We start from the raw sequence: 17,307 nt of genomic DNA, 5'->3' as shown, positions 1-17,307 counted from the left end.
TTGTGTTGTGCCCATCAGCCTCCTCCTTGGCATCCACTCTGGCCCGCACCCAGCCCCAGGTCCTGCCACCATGACGCCACCTCAAGTCTCCTTGTCACCTCAGGTCCCACTGCCACGGTGGTACCTGCGCTCCTGTCACCATGCTGTCCCTGCAGCCCATGCTGTGCCCACAGCCTATGCTGTCCCCGCAGCCCATGATGTGCTCTTAGCCCATGCTGTGCCCGCAGCCTATGCTGTCCCCGCAGCCCATGCTGTGCCCGCAGCCCATGCTGTGCTCTCAGCCTATGCTGTCCCCGCAGCCCATGATGTGCTCTTAGCCCATGCTGTGCCCGCAGCCCATGATGTGCTCTCAGCCTATGCTGTCCCCGCAGCCCATGATGTGCTCTTAGCCCATGCTGTGCCCGCAGCCTATGCTGTGCTCTCAGCCCATGCTGTCCCCGCAGCCTATGCTGTGCTCTCAGCCTATGCTGTCCCCGCAGCCTATGCTGTGCTCTCAGCCCATGCTGTCCCCGCAGCCTATGCTGTGCTCTCAGCCTATGCTGTCCCCGCAGACCATGCTGTGCTCTCAGCCCATGCTGTGCCCGCAGCCTATGCTGTGCCCTCAGCCTATGCTGTCCCCGCAGCCCATGCTGTCCCCGCAGCCCATGCTGTCCCCGCAGCCCATGCTGTCCCCGCAGCCCATGCTGTGCTCTCAGCCTATGCTGTCCCCGCAGCCCATGCTGTCCCCGCAGCCCATGCTGTGCTCTCAGCCCATGCTGTCCCCGCAGCCCATGCTGTCCCCGCAGCCCATGCTGTCCCCGCAGCCCGTGCTGTCCCCGCAGCCCGTGCTGTGCCCGCAGCCCGTGCTGTGCCCGCAGCCCGTGCTGTGCCCGCAGCCCGTGCTGTCCCCGCAGCCCGTGCTGTGCCCGCAGCCCGTGCTGTCCCCGCAGCCCGTGCTGTGCCCGCAGAAAGGGGTGGCTGCAGCCCTCCTGGCACCTCTCCTGCCTGAGCAGGTAAAGGAGGAAGAGGAGCGCTGGAGGAGAAAGGTGATCTGCAAAGAGGAGGTCGAACCATCCCCAGAAGAGGAGGTGAAAGGGGAAGAGACAACAGCAGCTGCTCCAGAAGAGCCAGAGCCCAGCAAGGATCCCCTGGAAGACACAGTGCAGGAGGAGCTGTGCAGTGTGGTACAGTCTGGGGAGAGTGCTGAGGAAGAGGAGGAGCAGGATACCCTTGAACTGGAGATGGTGCTTGAGAGAAAGAAGGTAAGGGGAATGTTCTTGTCAAAAGAAGACTGTGGGTGCAACCAAGGAGTTAAACTGGGAGCAGTGGTTTTCGTCTCTGTCTTGCCTCCTTTGGGATGGGAATGCTGTGATGGACTACCTATAGGTCTGGGTACTGATCAGCTTCACAGACTGGTGGGGGTTGGAAGGGACCTCTCGAGATCATCCAGACCAGCACCTCTGCTAAAGCAGGGTCACTCATAGCAGGCTGCCCAGGATCACGATGTCCCGGGGAGGGGTTGAAGTCTCTCCAAACAAGGAGACTGCAGCCTCTCTGGGCAGCCTGCTTCAGGCCTCCAACACCCTCACACCAAACAAGCTTCTCCTCAGCTTCACACGCAACCTCCTGCACTCCACTTTGTGCCCTCTGCCCCTTGGCCTGGCCCTGGGCACCACTCACAAGAGCCTGGCCCCAGCCTCTTGCCCCCCACAGCTCCTTTAGCTGTTGCTGAGCACTGAGCAGATGCCCTCTGGGGCTGCTCTCCTGCAGGCTCAGCAGCCCCAGGGCTCTCAGCCTTTGCTCCTCACAGAGCTGCTCCAGGCCCTCCGCTGAACTCTTTGCTGTCTCACTTGAACTGGGGAGCCCAGAACTGGACCCAGGACTCCAGCTGTGGGCTCCTTAGGGCAGCATAGAGGTGGAGGAGAACCTCCCTTGACCTGCTGGCCACAGTCTTCTTCATGCCCCACTCCAAGAGACCATTGGCCTTGTTGGCCACAAGGGCACTACTAGATCCTTCTCTGTGGAGCTGCTTTCCAGCAGGTCTGTCCCTGGCCCTTCGTGGGGACACAGCCGACACGTCCTCAAGCACCACCATCCCTCATGCACCAGGTCCCTAAGTGCATGTCCCTGGTGTCCCCTCAGGCGGAGCTGCGTGCGCTGGAGGAAGGCGATGGCAGCGTGTCGGGCTCCAGCCCGCTCTCAGACGGCAGCCAGTCGGCCCCGCAGGACTCCAGCCGCCGGCTGGCATCCAAACGGGGCAAGTGGAAGCTGTTTGTGGGAGCTGCCAGCCCCGAGTCCGCCAGCCGAGGCTCCAGCAAAACGGGCCGGGAGAGCCCGGAGGCAGGAGAAGCAGGTAACTGGGAGTGCTGGTTCCACGGGGAGGGAGCAGAAGGACTTTGGAGAGGTCCCCCCCATGCAGAAGCTGTGCCATGGGTGAGGTACGTGTGTGTGGTGCACCAAGGGGTGGCTGTCACCTACAGCTGAGCTGTCTTGGCAGCTTCAGGGAGGTGATGCTTGGCCAAATTCCCTCTTTTGTCCTTCTGGAATTAAAGAGAATAAACAAGAGAGGGCCAAAATTCCACACTTTTATCAGGAAAATTAATAGATGGAACAAAGTTGGTGCTTTATCAGTAGCACACAGCTGTGACTACAGCTGCACAGCTCTGAATCCAGGCTCCTGCTGGGATGAGGGCTCCACATCCTTCCCTGCTCTCTTCCTGCTGTGGCTCCCTGGCGTGGTGGCTCCAGACAGCACAGTGGCAGGACAGGTGTTGACCTGTTGTTTCTTCTTCAGCACCAAGCACAGAAGCTGCTGATGCAATTTCAGACAAAGAGGCAGAGCCTGAGGAGCCCCAGGAGAAAACAAAAACTCAAGGAGCACCAAAAATAGAAGAGGAGGAGCAGGACCTTAAGGTATGGAGATGCTGAGTGGGAACCATCTGTGGCTGGAGACAGGACTCACTGTGCTGCCAGCCGTGCTGGGAGACCTGCTGGCTCCTGGGAGATGCCACCTTAATGTTTGGCCCAGCTGGAAGGACCTTGTCCCCTTCATGGGTGGCACCATGCCCCTGGTGAAGCTCTAAAACTGAGATCCCAGCAGATTCCCCTGGCCTGTGTAGGATTGGGCTGCAAGGGCTTGGAAGGGCTTGAAAAATGAACATTCAGATGAAAATGGAAGTAAAAGCTGAGCTTAGGGCTGGGAATGAGAGAAAACCCAAGCTTTTTTGTCATGGCCTGTTAACTCATGTCACAGTCTCATGTCCAGTAGCTCACCCTGGCTGGAGCCTTCTTGTCTTTCCGGAGGCTGCTGGGACCCATCACTCCATAACCTTTTTGATGATGTAAGGTGAAAATTGGGCATTTCTGCAGCATGTTTTAAATGTTATTGTACTGTATTTTTCCCCTTTTGAGCCTTGATTTGCTCTTTCTGCCTGTGGCTGAACCATTCTCAAAGTGGCAGCTGCCACACTTGGACCGTGTCACTCTCAGCGATGGTGTCAGTCAAGAGCTTTCCTCTTCTATCCTCTGGTTTGTCTGATTGCTCATTGTCCTGAGATCTCCTGCAGCCTTAAATTTGGCTGTGAAGTGGTTTCATTCCTTTAGGGAATGCTGAGATTTCCCTGTGCCAGTTGGTTTAAGGATGTGTGGTAGAACCTGGGAGGAAGTCTGTGGTGAGCGCAGAACTCTGGCCCTGCCTTGGTTTCCTACCGCTTCGTCATCTTCCCAGCTTTTTGGTATCATCCCCATGAGAGGGTTAACAGCTCTGCAGAAGAAGTCATGCAGAGTTTGGAGGTGTGGCGTGGCCCCAGAGCTTCCAGCCTCCCTCACTGCAGCTTCTACATGAGGCTGCACTGACCTTGTAGCTGAATTGACTCCAAATAATCAGGCAAAGCCCTGTGGCAGGAGCGCTTGGTAAGCCCTTTGCTGTCCCCTTTTCAAGGAATCATAGAATGGTTTGGGTTGGAAGGGATCTTAAATGTCGTCTACTTCCAACCTCCTGCCGTGGGCAAGAACACCTTCCAGTAGACCACATTGCTCAAAGCCACATCCAGCCTGGTCTCAAACACTTCCAGGGCTGAGATGTCCACAGTTTGTCTGTGTAACCTGTTCCAGTGTCTCACCATGCTCACAGGAAAGAGCTGCTTTCTGATGTCCAATCTAAATCTCCCCTGCCCTGGTTTCAAACCACTCCCCTTTGTCCTGTTACCGCAGGCCCATATGAGTAGCCTCTCCCTAGCTCTCCTGTAACTCTCTTCAGGTACTGAAAGGTCACCAGAAGGTCTCCCTGGAGCCTTCTCGTCTCCAGGCTGAACTCAAGCCTCAGCCTTTCCCCACAGCAGAGTTGCTCCAGCCCTCGGATGATCTTTGTGGCCTCCTCTGGACCCTCTCCAATAGATCCATTTTCTCCTTGTGTGTTCCCCACGATGCTGGCTCTGGCCTGATGCTATCTATGCAGGATCCATTGCTTTAGAGCTGGTTGGAGGAGTTGCTGGCTCCTGAGGGTCAGCAGCACTGTGGGCTTCATCACTTTAGGGTAATCTCTCTTCTGCTGGCTCTCTGCTTTGCAGGAGATCTGATGAGACTTCTGCTGCAGAGTGGAATCTTGCTTGGCTTCTCCAGAGCCACCTTAACGCCAGGAATTCATTTCCCTGTGCTGTTTGTCTGTCTGGTTCATCCCTCTCTGGAGACAGTTGGCTTCGGGGACCTTCCAAAGCCTCTTCTGAAGAATGAAAACATTTTAGAGCCCTCCTCAAAGCAGTTGTGATGCTGCTCATGGGTGACCACCCTATTTCTGCTCTTGGTTGTTCTGGGCTTGAAGCTGCATCCCCTTGGTCAGGGGGATCAACATGGGGTGTCCTCACATTCCCTGGTGGAGCCCCACATGGGAGGATTATCTCCAAGTTGGATCAGTTTGGGTGCTCACTGTGGGCTGGCCTTAATCACAACGTGGATTTCCTCTCTGCTCAGGAGTAAATCCCGAGCTGCTGGCCCTCTCTTGGGCTTTTCCTGCTGAAAGTAACCATTTGCTAAGCCTGGAAATTCCATCCTGGCCCTTTTCCTTTGGGAAGACAGTTGGGAGTATTTAGGTTTTAATGCTTCCTGCCCTGGAGGTGTCTCTGCTGTAACTGCAGAGCTAGGGTGGCAAAGCAAATTGAGCCTCTGTGCTAGTGCAGAGCAAGGTCCACGTGGAGAAATGGGGGTTCAGTGAAGGAACTGGGGCTTACTGGAGGAGGTGGGGTTCACCAGCACTCCCTGCCACTTCTGAAGGATTCTCATCCTGTACCCCCCAGCCCTAGGGCACAGGGTGTGGTGAGGCTTCAAGATGAGGGTGGCAGGCACAGATGTTCAGGGTGACACATCCCAGCCCCAGCAGTTTGAATGGCCATGGATGGTCCTGAGTTGTTGGCCGGGGGTGGGGCCTGCAGACTCCCTGGTGATGCTGCCACCGTGTGGCTCTTGACTGTCCCTCTTTCTCCCTGGCAGTTTCAGATTGGAGAGCTGGCAAACACTCTGACTAGTAAACTGGAATTCCTGGGCATCAACAGACAATCTATCTCCAACTTCCACATGTTGCTGTTGCAGACAGAGGTAACCAAGCCTTCATCCTGTGCTCCGGCCTTTGTCCCGCACGGATCACCTCCTGTCCGCGCTGTTACCTGCTCGGTGCTGCCTGAACCCCATGGCCTGGCCTCCTGTAGGGCCCATCCTTGGGCATAGAGGGGGTGGGGAGGAGAGGATGACTTTGAAAAGCCTCCTTCCCAGAATGATAGAATGGTAGGGGTTGGAAGGGATCTCTGGAGATCATTGAGTCCAGCCCCTCTGCCAAGGCAGGGTCACCTGGAGACAGTTACACAGGAACATGTCCAGGTGGGCTTGGAACATCTCCAGAGATGGAGACTCCACCACCTCTCTGGGCAGCCTCTTCCAGTGCTCTGTCACCCTTAAATTAGAGAAGTTTCTCCTGGTGCTTAGGTGGAACTTCTGATGTTCAAGTTGGTGCCCATTCTCCCTTGTTCTGTCCTTGGGTACCACTGAACAAAGCCTGGTCCCACCTTCCTGACCCCATTGAAGTATTGATTGGCATTGATGAGATCCCCCTCAGGCTGCTCTTCAGCCTAAACAGCTGCAGGGCTCTCAGTCTTTGCTTGTCAGAGAGATGTCTCAGTCCCCTCAGCATCTTTGTAGCCCTTTGCTGTACCTTCTCCAGCAAGTCCCTGTCCTCCTTGAACTGAGGAGCCCAGAACTGGACAAAATACTCCAGCTGTGGCCTCACCAAGACAGAGTAGAGGAGAAGAACTTCCCTTGACCTGCTGGCCACACTCTTCTCGATGCACCCCAGGATACCATTGGCCTTTTCTGGCCACGAGGGCACATTGCTGACTCATGGTCATCCTGTTGTCCTGCCAGGACTGCCAGGTCCTTTTTCCTTAGAGAGCTTCAAACGGCTTCCTCCCTCCCTCCCTCCCCTGCTTGTTGCCCCCTCTAGACGCGCATTGCAGACTGGAGGGAAGGTGCTCTCAATGGAATCTACCTCAAACGCAAACTCCAAGACGCAGCCGAACAGCTAAAACAATACGAAATAAACGCCACCCCTAAAGGCTGGTCCTGCCACTGGGACAGGTACGAGCTCTCCTCCCTTTCTCACCTTTCATCTCTGACATCTCAACCATGATTTGTGACCATCACAACACCCCCGACGACGCTGGCGCCGTTTCCCACGACCGAGAGCGGCTTCTCTTAGCTGGGCAGGCAGAGGAGACACACACAAAAAAAACAAAAACCTATAAAACAAACCAAAAGCAAAACACAAACTCCACAGGCAGAGTTTGGTGCCCAGCCCACCAAACTGGAGGAGCCAAACCGGCGTGCTCAGAGTGCGTGAGAAGGAGCCTGACGTTCCGGATGGGACAGAGCTGGTTGCTGCTCTGTGGAGAGTCCTCAAGCGCTGTGGAGGGCGGGCCTGGGGGGTCGCGCATGCGAGAGCTCTGTGAACTTTTCAGGATCTCTGGATCACCTCTTCTGACCCAACAGCTCTGACAAAGGACAAACTTCAACTCATCCACGGAATGAAGAACAAGAGTTCTGTCTCCTGCCAGCAGGTCAGACCCAAACATTTCTTTCTCTTATTTGATGTTTTTTTTGCCTTGATGGAAGTTTTTTCCTGTGTTTTGAAATGTTTTGCTCTTTTGTTTTTCAGCTCCCAGATCCGCTCCCTCTCTCTAGCATTCACTGTTGTGTGTGGTTTATGACACCCAAGAGCTCTCTTCCTCGCACCGCGGGGGTAGGGGAGCAGCCGCTTCTCTCCACTGGGCTGTTCCCCCCCTACCCCGGGGCCCCGTCTGCCGCCTTCTCCAAGGGTGACTTTTCAGCCAAGGGCAGCAGCTGAAAGTCCCCTCCATGCTGGCCTTGCTTTTCTCATCCCTCCCCTTCACAACCAAGGGAGAGGGGGGAGGAAAACCTTCAGGCAGCCAGCAGTGCACCAAAAAAAAAAGACAAAAGAAAACCAAAAACCAATAATAGTTTAGCTTTGAGCAAGCTGGCTCGGGCCTCTCCTTTTGCCTCTCTTGTCCTCAAAACGTTGGTGATTTTTGGTTGCTTTTGGGAGGAAGTGGCAGCCAGGCCACACAAAAGGGTCTTGTTCCCCTGCGAGAGCGCAGCGCTGTCGTGGGCAGACCCACCTTGGAGTGTGTCGATGGCTGGGGAGGGAATCTAAAGCCCTCCCCTTCTCTTGTTTGTGATTTAGGGAGCATAGACGCTATTTCTATGTTAACGAGCGCTCAGGAGAGTCCCAATGGGAGTTCCCCGACGGGGAGGACGAAGAGGAGGAGGGAGGAGAGCGAAGTAGCGACAGAAAAAGCGAAGGACCTCCTAAGCCACCTCCCAAAGACAAAGGAGAGCGCGCCGAGGAACCTGCCGAGCGCTCCTCCGCAGGTACGACCCCAGATGGAGAGGCACTTGCTGAGGAGCTTTGTGGGGGGGATCCTGGTGTGAAAATGAGGCTACACCAAGCGTTAGAGCGTGGTGCTTTCAAGTCATCTCAGTTGGTTTTAGGCATCCCAGTGACGGGAGGGGGGAAGGTGATGTTGTGGCATGATGGTTAAAGGCTGTGGCCTCAGTTCTGCCTGCCCGCTCCTGGGCAGCAGGCAAGGGCAGGAGCAGGCAGCAGAGTCCATAGGCTGAGTGTTCAAGCCTGTGTCACTGTGTGTTCTTCAGGCACCCTTTGTAAAGAATCCTTCTCAGGCCAAGTCCCTGCCACGTCTCTCATGCCGGTCACTCCATTTTGGACTCTGCTTCAGTCCTCTGTCCCGGTTCTCCAACCTCCTTTGCCCTTGGAAATGCCCCCACCGCCACCGCCCCCTCCCGACTCACCCCCGCCGCCACCGCCGCCCCCTCCGCCACCCCCGCCACCACCTCCCGGAGAAGATGGGGAGATCCAGGAAGTGGAGATGGAAGATGAAGGGGGTGAGGAACCACCAGCACCGGGAACGGAAGAGGATGCTCCCCTGAAGCCTCTCCTGCGCCCAGCCACCAGCAGCACTCAGGTGAGCAGTGGCAGCCCAGTGAGGCCAGGGCTTGACCAGTTCCACTGGCCCAGTGTGGTCAGACTTCAGGCCACATCCTGTTTGCCTGAGCAGTGATGTCACACAATCCCAGCATGGTGGGGTTGGAAGTCACCTGTGGTGGTCATCTAGTCTAGCCCCTCTGCTAAAGCAGGGTCACTCACAGCAGCTTGCCCAGAGGCACAGTGCCCAAGTGGCTTTGGAATCCTTCCACACAAGGAAACTCCACAACCTTTCTGGGCAGCCTGCTCCAGGGCTCCAGCACCCTCACACCAAACAAGTTTCTGGAACCTCCTGTTTTCCACTTTGTGCTCTCTGCCTCTTGTGCTGTCCCTGGGCACCACTCCACAACTCCTTTAACTGTTGCTGGGCATAGAACAGATCTTCTCTGGGGCTGCTCTTAGCCTTTGCTTCTCACAGAGATGCTTCAGGCCCCTCAGCATCTTCAGAGCCTCCACTGGCCTCTGTCCTGTCTCTCTTGAACTGGGAAGCGCAGGATTAGACCTGGAACTCCAGCTGTGGCCTGACTAAGGCAGAGTAGAGGTGGAGGAGAGCCTCCCTTGACCTGTTGCCCACACTCTTCTTCATGCTCACCAGGAGAGACCATTTACCACCTTGGCCATATTGCTGGCTCGTGGGCAACTTCTTGTCCTCCATACAGCTGCTTCCCAGCAAGTCCACCCTTAGCCCTTCATGGGGATGCCACTGACCATTGTCCCTCGTGTGCCAAGCCCCTCAGTGCCACCCTCCCTCACGTGACGAGGACCTTTTCTTTCAGGCTGCCGTGGAGCCAACGCCAGCCCCAACCCCGCTGCTGTCGGCCAAGCCCCAGAAGCGAAAAGCTGCAGAGATGAGCCCGGGGGTGCTGCAGCGAGCAGCCACCATCGGCAGCTGCCCGGTCATCTACAGCCAGCCCCTGATGGCCACCGGCAAATACCAGCCCCAAGCTGTGCCCCTGGGCTCCCTCAGGCCTCGCCAGCGCCTGCAGCCGGAGATCCAAGGTCGCCCCAACCTCCGCCTCGCCCCGGGCCACACCGGTGCCACCGCTGCCGCGCTGGGGCTGCAGTCCGGTTACCTAGGGGTGACGGCGCCTGCCGCGCCCTCTGTCATCGGCTACTCAGAGTGCGCCGTGCCGGTCAGCCTCCCTGCCACTGCCATGCCACCAGCGCCAGCACGAGCAGCCCTGCCTGCCACTGAGCAGCCACCACCTCCGCCGCCCCCCCAGACGCCTCCACCGCCCACACCCAAGGCCCCACCGCCACCACCGGAGAAGGAGAAGCCAAGGAAGGGACGGAAGGACAAGGTGAGGAGAGGGCTGTGGCACCATGGGCTGTGTGCCATGTCCTCCCCTTCCAGCCCCCCTCACCCTTTGGCCTTTCCACTTTGGCACAGGGTAAGAAGGGAAAGACGAAGATGCCGTCACTGGTGAAGAAGTGGCAGAGTATCCAGAGGGAGCTGGATGAGGAGGAGAATTCCAGCTCCAGCGAGGAGGATCGGGAGACCACAGCCCAGCGGCGCATCGAGGAGTGGAAGCAGCAGCAGCTGATGAGGTACGGAACGGGGTGGGGAATGGGGACACTTCACTGCGGTGTCATGTCTGGCTGTTCCTCAAGGGGGCATCTCAAGAGAGTCACAGACTGGTTTTGGTTGAAGTGACCTTGAAAGCTCATCTAGTCCAACTCCCTGCAGTCACCAAAGACATCCGCAACTAGAGCAGGTTGCTAGGGATGGGATATGTCTCACCTCTGGGCAACCTGGCTCAGGGTCTCACCATCCTCAGTGTCAAACATTTCTCCCTTCTTTCCTGTCTGAATCTCCCTTTGGTACTTCCAAACTATCATCCCTGGTCCTGTCACAACAGGCCCAGTTCAAAAGTCTGTCCTCATCTTAGAGGTCTCCTTTAATTACTGAAAGGCCACCAGAAGGTCTCCCTGGAGCCTTCTCGTCTCCAGGCTGAACAACCCCAGCTCTTTCAACCTGGCCTCGCAGCAGAGGGTGTCCACACCTTGTGGCTTCCTTTAGCCCTGCTCCAGCAGGTCCAGATCTCTTCTGTGCTGCAGAGCTGTATGTTGGAGTCCCCATCCCTGGAGTGGCTTCAAAGCTGCGGAGATGTGGTGCTGAGTGCCATGGTTTAGTGGTACCCTGGCAGTACTGGGTTAAGGGTTAGACTCCGCAATCCTAAAGCTCTTTTCTAACCCAAACAGTTCTTATCATTTGGAGTGAGAATTCCCATTCCAGCACTTGGGAAGTGGCACAGGAGGGCGGGTGGTGGGCAGTGTCACTTTGTTCCACCTGGGCACTGACAGCCTGTTTTGTCCCCGCAGTGGCATGGCAGAGAGGAACGCCAACTTCGAGGCGCTGCCAGAGGACTGGCGAGCACGGCTGAAGCGGAGGAAAACAGCCTCCAGCACCTGAGGCTCGGTGCCCTTCTTCCTGCCCTTGGCTTTTTTTTTTTACAGATGTACAGTCCCCTGCCCCCCCAAGCCCCTTCTTGACAGTTGCCCAATAAATTGTAGCAGTTTGGGACCTAATGTCTGCTTCATCCGGGACTGTCCCTTGTCCCTGCCATGGTGACAGGAGGCTGGGAGGTAGTTTTGAGGACAGGGGGTGGTGCTGACTCACTGCCGCCCTGGGTGTCTGCCAGGAGAACAAAATCCCTCTGGCTCCTTTCCCGGTCCCTCCCTGTTGCCACTTGGTCACCCAGCAACCAGGTCCCAGTTTGTTGCTTGGACTGGAGGAGGGTCTTGCTGGATCATGGATCTCTCGAGCTGCCCCCCTGACCGGGTCAGAGAGGTGACACAGAGGGGTGTTGGCACAGGGTTTGTTCCTGAGCCCTATGACAGCTTCATGCACAGCCACCTGTGCTACTACGGCTACTTCCGAGGTGAGCCCTGCCCATGGGGACTTGGCCCCTTGCATGTGTCCCCCGAGCTGCTCGGGCTGCAGCCATGCTCTCTTCAAGGCCAGAAGAACCCCTTGTCCCTCGGGGACCCCTCTGAGCACCACCCCACCAAGGTATCCAGAACAGGCAGTGCCCACACCAGCTGCCTGAGGAATCCCAGGCAGGAGCTGAGCTGTGAGTGACACCCTGCAGCACCCTGGCACTGGGGTTGGTGCTGGCATGTTGAGGTGGGAGGGGGTGGGGTTAGGAGTGCTCCCATCCCAACCCTTTCTGCTAGGACACCCCAGCCCCTCCTGCTCCTCTCACAGCCCCCAGCTATGGCATCTCAGTTCCCTCAGCACGATGCAGTTGGGAGCTGCAGGCTCTCTTTGGCTGCTCCTCAGCGTGGGGCTCCCTGCCTGCCCCTCGCTGGCCTGTGGAGTGTGAAGTCATCAAGGAGACCATAGAGCACATGGGTAAGGGACCTCTCTGCCCCCATACCCCTTCCTTGCCCTTGTGCCAGACCCCCCTCAGCACCTATCTTTACCACCTCCAGCATGGGTGCCCGCTGAACCAGAGCCCTTCTGCCAGCCTGCCGGTCCCGACCTGGCCCCAGCTGCCTTCAGTGAGGAGCAGGGCACTGTTGTCTACCACCTCAGCCCAGGTAGTGGGGAGCAGGCAGCACCCGTGGGTGCCCCCTCAGCATCCCCACACACCCCCATTGTTAACTGCCACGCTTCCCTCAGCACCCCGAGGCTCCTGCTTCACTGGTGCTCGCGTCGGGGGGTCCCTGGGCCCTCTCTCCTCACCTGCAGCCCCCTTGGAAGGTCCCGAGGATTCGACACTACTCTTTGAGTCTCGCTTTGAGAGTGGCAACCTCCAGGAAGCCATCAAGGTGTAAGCAAGGGGCTTGAGGGAGGGACAAAAGGTGACAGTGGCAAGACCAGGAGCCAGAGTGTGGACCCATGCTCCCCCGGCAGGGGACCCTACAAGTACCTGCTGCGTCTGCGGCCAGACCTTTACACCACCAAACACACACAGTGGTTCTACTTCCGTGTCCAAAACACACGCCGGGACCCCCTCTATCACTTCACCATCGTCAACATGGCCAAGCCCAAGAGCCTCTATGGCAAGGGCCTGCGCCCGCTGCTCTACTCCCAGCGTGATGCCCAGACCCGTGGTATTGGCTGGCGCCGCGTCGGGGACAACATCTGCTACCAACGGGGTGACAACAGCAAGGAACCTGCCAGCTTCTGCCTGTCCTGGTCGTCACGCTTCCCCCACGATGGTGACACCTGCTTCTTTGCCCACTCCTACCCTTACACCTACTCAGACCTCCAGCGCTACCTGCGGGCGCTGGTGGCTGACCCGGCTCGCTCGCGGTACTGTGCGGTGCAGGTGCTGTGCCGCAGCCTGGCCGGTAACCCCATCTACCTGCTGACCATCGCCCACCCTGCCGCTGGCACCACAGCCATGTCGGCTGCCAAGCGGGCAGTGGTACTGAGCGCCCGCGTGCACCCTGGCGAGAGTGGCAGCTCTTGGGCCATGCAGGGCTTCCTTGATTTCCTCCTCAGCACCCACCCTGATGCCCGGCTCCTGCGGCAACTCTTTGTCTTCAAGGTGGTGCCAATGCTCAACCCTGATGGGGTGGTGGTGGGCAACTCCCGCTGCTCCTTGGCGGGCAGCGATCCCAACAGGGCTTATGGGACAGCTCTCCGTGCCTCTTTCCCTGGCGTCTGGCACCTGCGGGACATGATTGAGAGGTGAGGTGGGGGCACAAGGAGCTAATGGGGCGGTGCCAGTCTCATCATGGTGCTGAGGGATGGATCCTGATGGGTGCTGAGTGCTGTATTGTGACTTCCATTGGTTGGCAGTGAAATGGGTGCCAGTGGGACCCATTTTCCCCACCCTTGGAGCACCCAAAGATTTGGAGGGGACACCTTTAGGGACCAGTGTTTGGGTGCTGGTGGGAAAGCAGGACCCTTGTGAGGGGAAACACTGCCATCGGCATGGCTGGGCAGAGGTTGGTAGCCAAGGTGGGTGGCAGCAGCATCCACTTCCTTACCCTGGGAGCATGCAAGGGTTGGGTGGACACCCGTAGGAACCTGGTTTTGGATGCTAGTGGGCAAGCAGGAGCCCTGAGGCAGAAAGCATTGCCACTGGCATGGGTCGGCATGGTATAGAGGTCAGGTGCGGGCACAAAGCGCTCGTAAGATGCCGCCAGTGCTATCACGGCACTGGTGCACGGATCCTGCCGGGCACAGGGTGCTGGCGGAGCGGGAGGTGGTGCTGTACTGTGACTTCCACGGGCACAGCCGGAAGAACAACGTCTTCATGTACGGCTCTGACGGCGGCGGCGGCAGGACGCGGCTGTGCCAACGCATCTTCCCCTGGATGCTGAGCAAGAACGCCCCCCGACAAGGTAGGACGCTGAGCCCTGAGCTTAGTGGCGCCACCTGGTGGCGACACAGGCAAATGCGGCTGCCGCGCTGCTGCCCGCTACGCCGCAGCGCCGTCCTCACCGGGCTGGAGGAGAGGCGCGATCCTCTCACCGTCCTCACCCCACGCCCGGCCCCAGTTCTCCTTCCCCAGCTGCAAGTTCAAGGTGCAGAAGAGCAAAGCAGGGACAGGCAGGGTGGTGATGTGGCGCCTGGGGGTCACCAACAGCTACACCATGGAGGTGGCTTTCAGCGGCTCCACTATGGGTGAGAGGCCACCACGGGATGGGGGGTGACAGGAACTGGAGTCTGGCATAGGTTGTCCGGGAGGTTGTGGATGCCTCTTCCTTGGAGGTGTTCAAGGTCAGGTTGGATGGGGCCTTGGACAACCTGGGCGAGTGGTGGTGTCCCTGCCCATGGCAGGGGGTTTGGAACTGGATGATCTCGAGGGTCCTTTCTAACCCAGCCCATTCTGTGGTCCTGTAACAGTGCTGGGTGCTCCCCAGGATGGGAACTGGCTGTTTGTTTTGCTGTTCCGTGTTCCCTCCAGGTGGAAGGAGCTCACACTTCACGGTGGAGGACCTCAAGTCTCTGGGCTACCATCTCTGTGACACGCTGCTTGACTTCTGTGACCCTGATCCTGCCAAGGTGGGCTGGTACCTATCATGCCTCATGCTGCCAGTGCCACGCAGGGGCTGTGGTGACAATGGCTCCATCCCACAGCTCCAGCAGTGCTTGTCTGAGGTGGACAGGCTGCTGCAGCAGCGGATGGGCCGGGAGCCAGGATCTAATGGTGGCTGGAGTGATGTCCCCACTTCTGAGCTTGAGTCTAGGTAGGTCCAGGTCACCCTGTCCCACTAAGGCCCCGGTAGTGGTGAGGGCTGTAGGTGATCATTTCCAGATCCCGGGCTGCATCAAAAGCAGTATGGCAAGCAGGTCGAGGGAGGTGATCCCTCCTCTACTCCACACTGGTGAGACCCCACCTGGAGTGCTGTGTCCAGTTGTGGAGCACCTGCTACAAGAGGGAAAAGGATGTGTTGGAAGGTGTCCAGAGAAGGGTCTCGGGGATGATCAGAGGGCTGGAGCTGCTCTGCTGTGAAGAGGGACTGAGGGAGTTGGGGGCTGTTTGGTCTGGAGAGGAGAAGGCTCCAGGGTGATCTTATTGTGACCTTTCAGTATCTTAAGGGGGCTACAAAAGAGCTGGGGAGAGATTTTTTTAGGCTGTCAGGCAATGACAGGACTGGGGGGAATGGAGCAAAACTAGAAATGGGTAGAGTCAGACTGGATGTTAGCAAGAAGCTCTTCAGCATGAGGGTGGTGAGACCCTTGGGATGGTTTGCCCAGGGAGGTGGTGGAAGCCTCATCCCTGGAGGTGGTTAAGGCCAGGCTGGATGTGAGTCTGAGCAGCCTGAGCTAGTGTGAGGTGTCCCTGGGCATGGCAGGGGGGGTGGCACTTGAAGATCCTTGTAGTCCCTTCCAGCCCTGACTGATTCTGCGATTCTGCGCTTTCCCCTCCGCGCAGCACCAGCGGCTCGGACAGCTCCGTGTCCGAGGGGCCCCCGGCCGCCCCCCGCGGCCCGGCGCAGGCGGTGAGCTCCTGGCTTCCGCGGCTCTCGGGCGGCGAGCTCCAGCGCAACGCCGTGGGGGGCAGGTGTCCCAGCTGCGCTTTGTCACCCGGCACAGGCGAAGCGGCAGAGGAGGAAGCCCCTGAAGAGCCGGAGAGCGAGGAACGCCCTGCGCCGGGCGAACAGCGGCCACGGCAACCGTGCCAGCATCCCAGCGAGCCTGGGCACATGGCGTGGCACACCCAGGGCACAGCCCTCAGGGGACACTTGTCCCCACCGCTGCCCCGACAGGGAGCCAAGAGGCTCTAACCCTTCTCCTGTCACTCCTCAGGCCAGGCCGGGGCCCCCCAGGCCCCGCCAGCAGCCCGCTCTGCAGAGTGCCCTGAGAAGAGGCAGCACTGCGAGAGAGGAGCCCAGAAGCACCTCCAGTGCCACCCTTCCCAGCACAGCTGGCGCAGGACGCGGCCGCCACACTGCCAGGGCGAAGTCTCAGCCAGCTGGAGGCACAGGCACCGTTTCGCACCCTCAGCCACGGCCGAGCGCCTGCCACCGCCGTGTCACCGCTGGCTCCGCACGGGACGCGGCACCGGAGGCACAAGCGGGGCTGCCTGGGCAGCAGCGGGGGCAGGAGGCTGCTGCCCGCTGGCACGGGTCACGGCCCCGCCTCACCGCCCCGGGCGGGGCAGCGCGACCCAGGGCCTTACGCTGCTGCGCCTGTGCCCGCGATTAAAGGTGGTGCCAGGGCTCTGTGGGGTGACAGCAGTGTCCTTGTGTTGTGCCCATCAGCCTCCTCCTTGGCATCCACTCTGGCCCGCACCCAGCCCCAGGTCCTGCCACCATGACGCCACCTCAAGTCTCCTTGTCACCTCAGGTCCCACTGCCACGGTGGTACCTGCGCTCCTGTCACCATGCTGTCCCTGCAGCCCATGCTGTGCCCACAGCCTATGCTGTCCCCGCAGCCCATGATGTGCTCTTAGCCCATGCTGTGCCCGCAGCCTATGCTGTCCCCGCAGCCCATGCTGTGCCCGCAGCCCATGCTGTGCTCTCAGCCTATGCTGTCCCCGCAGCCCATGATGTGCTCTTAGCCCATGCTGTGCCCGCAGCCCATGATGTGCTCTCAGCCTATGCTGTCCCCGCAGCCCATGATGTGCTCTTAGCCCATGCTGTGCCCGCAGCCTATGCTGTGCTCTCAGCCCATGCTGTCCCCGCAGCCTATGCTGTGCTCTCAGCCTATGCTGTCCCCGCAGCCTATGCTGTGCCCGCAGCCTATGCTGTGCTCTCAGCCCATGCTGTCCCCGCAGCCTATGCTGTGCTCTCAGCCTATGCTGTCCCCGCAGACCATGCTGTGCTCTCAGCCCATGCTGTGCCCGCAGCCTATGCTGTGCCCTCAGCCTATGCTGTCCCCGCAGCCCATGCTGTCCCCGCAGCCCATGCTGTCCCCGCAGCCCATGCTGTCCCCGCAGCCCATGCTGTGCTCTCAGCCTATGCTGTCCCCGCAGCCCATGCTGTCCCCGCAGCCCATGCTGTCCCCGCAGCCCGTGCTGTCCCCGCAGCCCGTGCTGTCCCCGCAGCCCGTGCTGTGCCCGCAGCCCGTGCTGTGCCCGCAGCCCGTGCTGTGCCCGCAGCCCGTGCTGTCCCCGCAGCCCGTGCTGTGCCCGCAGCCCGTGCTGTCCCCGCAGCCCGTGCTGTGCCCGCAGCCCGTGCTGTGCCCGCAGCCCGTGCTGTGCCCGCAGCCCGTGCTGTCCCCGCAGCCCGTGCTGTCCCCGCAGCCCGTGCTGTGCCCGCAGCCCGTGCTGTCCCCGCAGCCCGTGCTGTGCCCGCAGCCCGTGCTGTGCCCGCAGCCCGTGCTGTGCTCTCAGCCTATGCTGTCCCCGCAGCCCATG

General features: G+C 59.1%; 2 protein-coding genes across 2 annotated transcripts; both read left to right on the top strand.

Annotated features, from left to right (window-relative positions):
* The first annotated feature begins 70 nt into the window (after window positions 1-70).
* Window positions 71-11,071, top strand: LOC135186357 (formin-binding protein 4-like). Its single transcript, XM_064164004.1, has 11 exons — window positions 71-103; window positions 552-1,241; window positions 2,122-2,332; window positions 2,774-2,892; window positions 5,464-5,568; window positions 6,467-6,600; window positions 7,724-7,911; window positions 8,194-8,522; window positions 9,319-9,843; window positions 9,933-10,090; window positions 10,865-11,071. Exons 1-11 carry the CDS (start codon window positions 71-73, stop codon window positions 10,953-10,955), a joined length of 2,583 nt encoding a protein of 860 aa, XP_064020074.1. The 3' UTR covers window positions 10,956-11,071.
* Window positions 11,072-11,294: 223 nt separating this feature from the next.
* AGBL2 (AGBL carboxypeptidase 2) lies at window positions 11,295-16,321 on the top strand. The gene is made up of 11 exons (XM_064164003.1): window positions 11,295-11,424; window positions 11,751-11,897; window positions 11,978-12,085; window positions 12,168-12,318; window positions 12,402-13,184; window positions 13,686-13,835; window positions 13,993-14,126; window positions 14,410-14,507; window positions 14,583-14,692; window positions 15,382-15,448; window positions 15,543-16,321. The coding sequence occupies exons 1-11, from the start codon at window positions 11,295-11,297 to the stop codon at window positions 16,152-16,154; spliced, it is 2,490 nt and encodes an 829-aa protein (XP_064020073.1). The 3' UTR covers window positions 16,155-16,321.
* Window positions 16,322-17,307: the final 986 nt, after the last annotated feature.

The sequence above is a fragment of the Pogoniulus pusillus genome, chromosome 24, assembly GCF_015220805.1.
Source record: "Pogoniulus pusillus isolate bPogPus1 chromosome 24, bPogPus1.pri, whole genome shotgun sequence".
NCBI classification, from domain to species: domain Eukaryota; kingdom Metazoa; phylum Chordata; class Aves; order Piciformes; family Lybiidae; genus Pogoniulus; species Pogoniulus pusillus.
The sequence above is the reverse complement of the archived record's forward strand: the minus strand, read 5'-3'. Positions and strand labels throughout refer to the sequence as shown.

What these genes read in the sequence shown, in the direction of transcription:
- LOC135186357 (XM_064164004.1), top strand. Translation starts at nt 71, where the DNA reads ATGACGCCACCTCAAGTCTCCTTGTCACCTCAG. An exon ending in AAGTCTCCTTGTCACCTCAG is followed by an intron (nt 104 to 551) that starts GTCCCACTGCCA and finishes CTGTCCCCGCAG; the next exon opens with ACCATGCTGTGCTCTCAGCC. An exon ending in TGCCGAGCGCTCCTCCGCAG is followed by an intron (nt 7,912 to 8,193) that starts GTACGACCCCAG and finishes TGTGTTCTTCAG; the next exon opens with GCACCCTTTGTAAAGAATCC.
- AGBL2 (XM_064164003.1), top strand. Translation starts at nt 11,295, where the DNA reads ATGGATCTCTCGAGCTGCCCCCCTGACCGGGTCAGAGAGGTGACACAG. An exon ending in TGTCTACCACCTCAGCCCAG is followed by an intron (nt 12,086 to 12,167) that starts GTAGTGGGGAGC and finishes CGCTTCCCTCAG; the next exon opens with CACCCCGAGGCTCCTGCTTC. An exon ending in GTGACCCTGATCCTGCCAAG is followed by an intron (nt 14,508 to 14,582) that starts GTGGGCTGGTAC and finishes TCCATCCCACAG; the next exon opens with CTCCAGCAGTGCTTGTCTGA.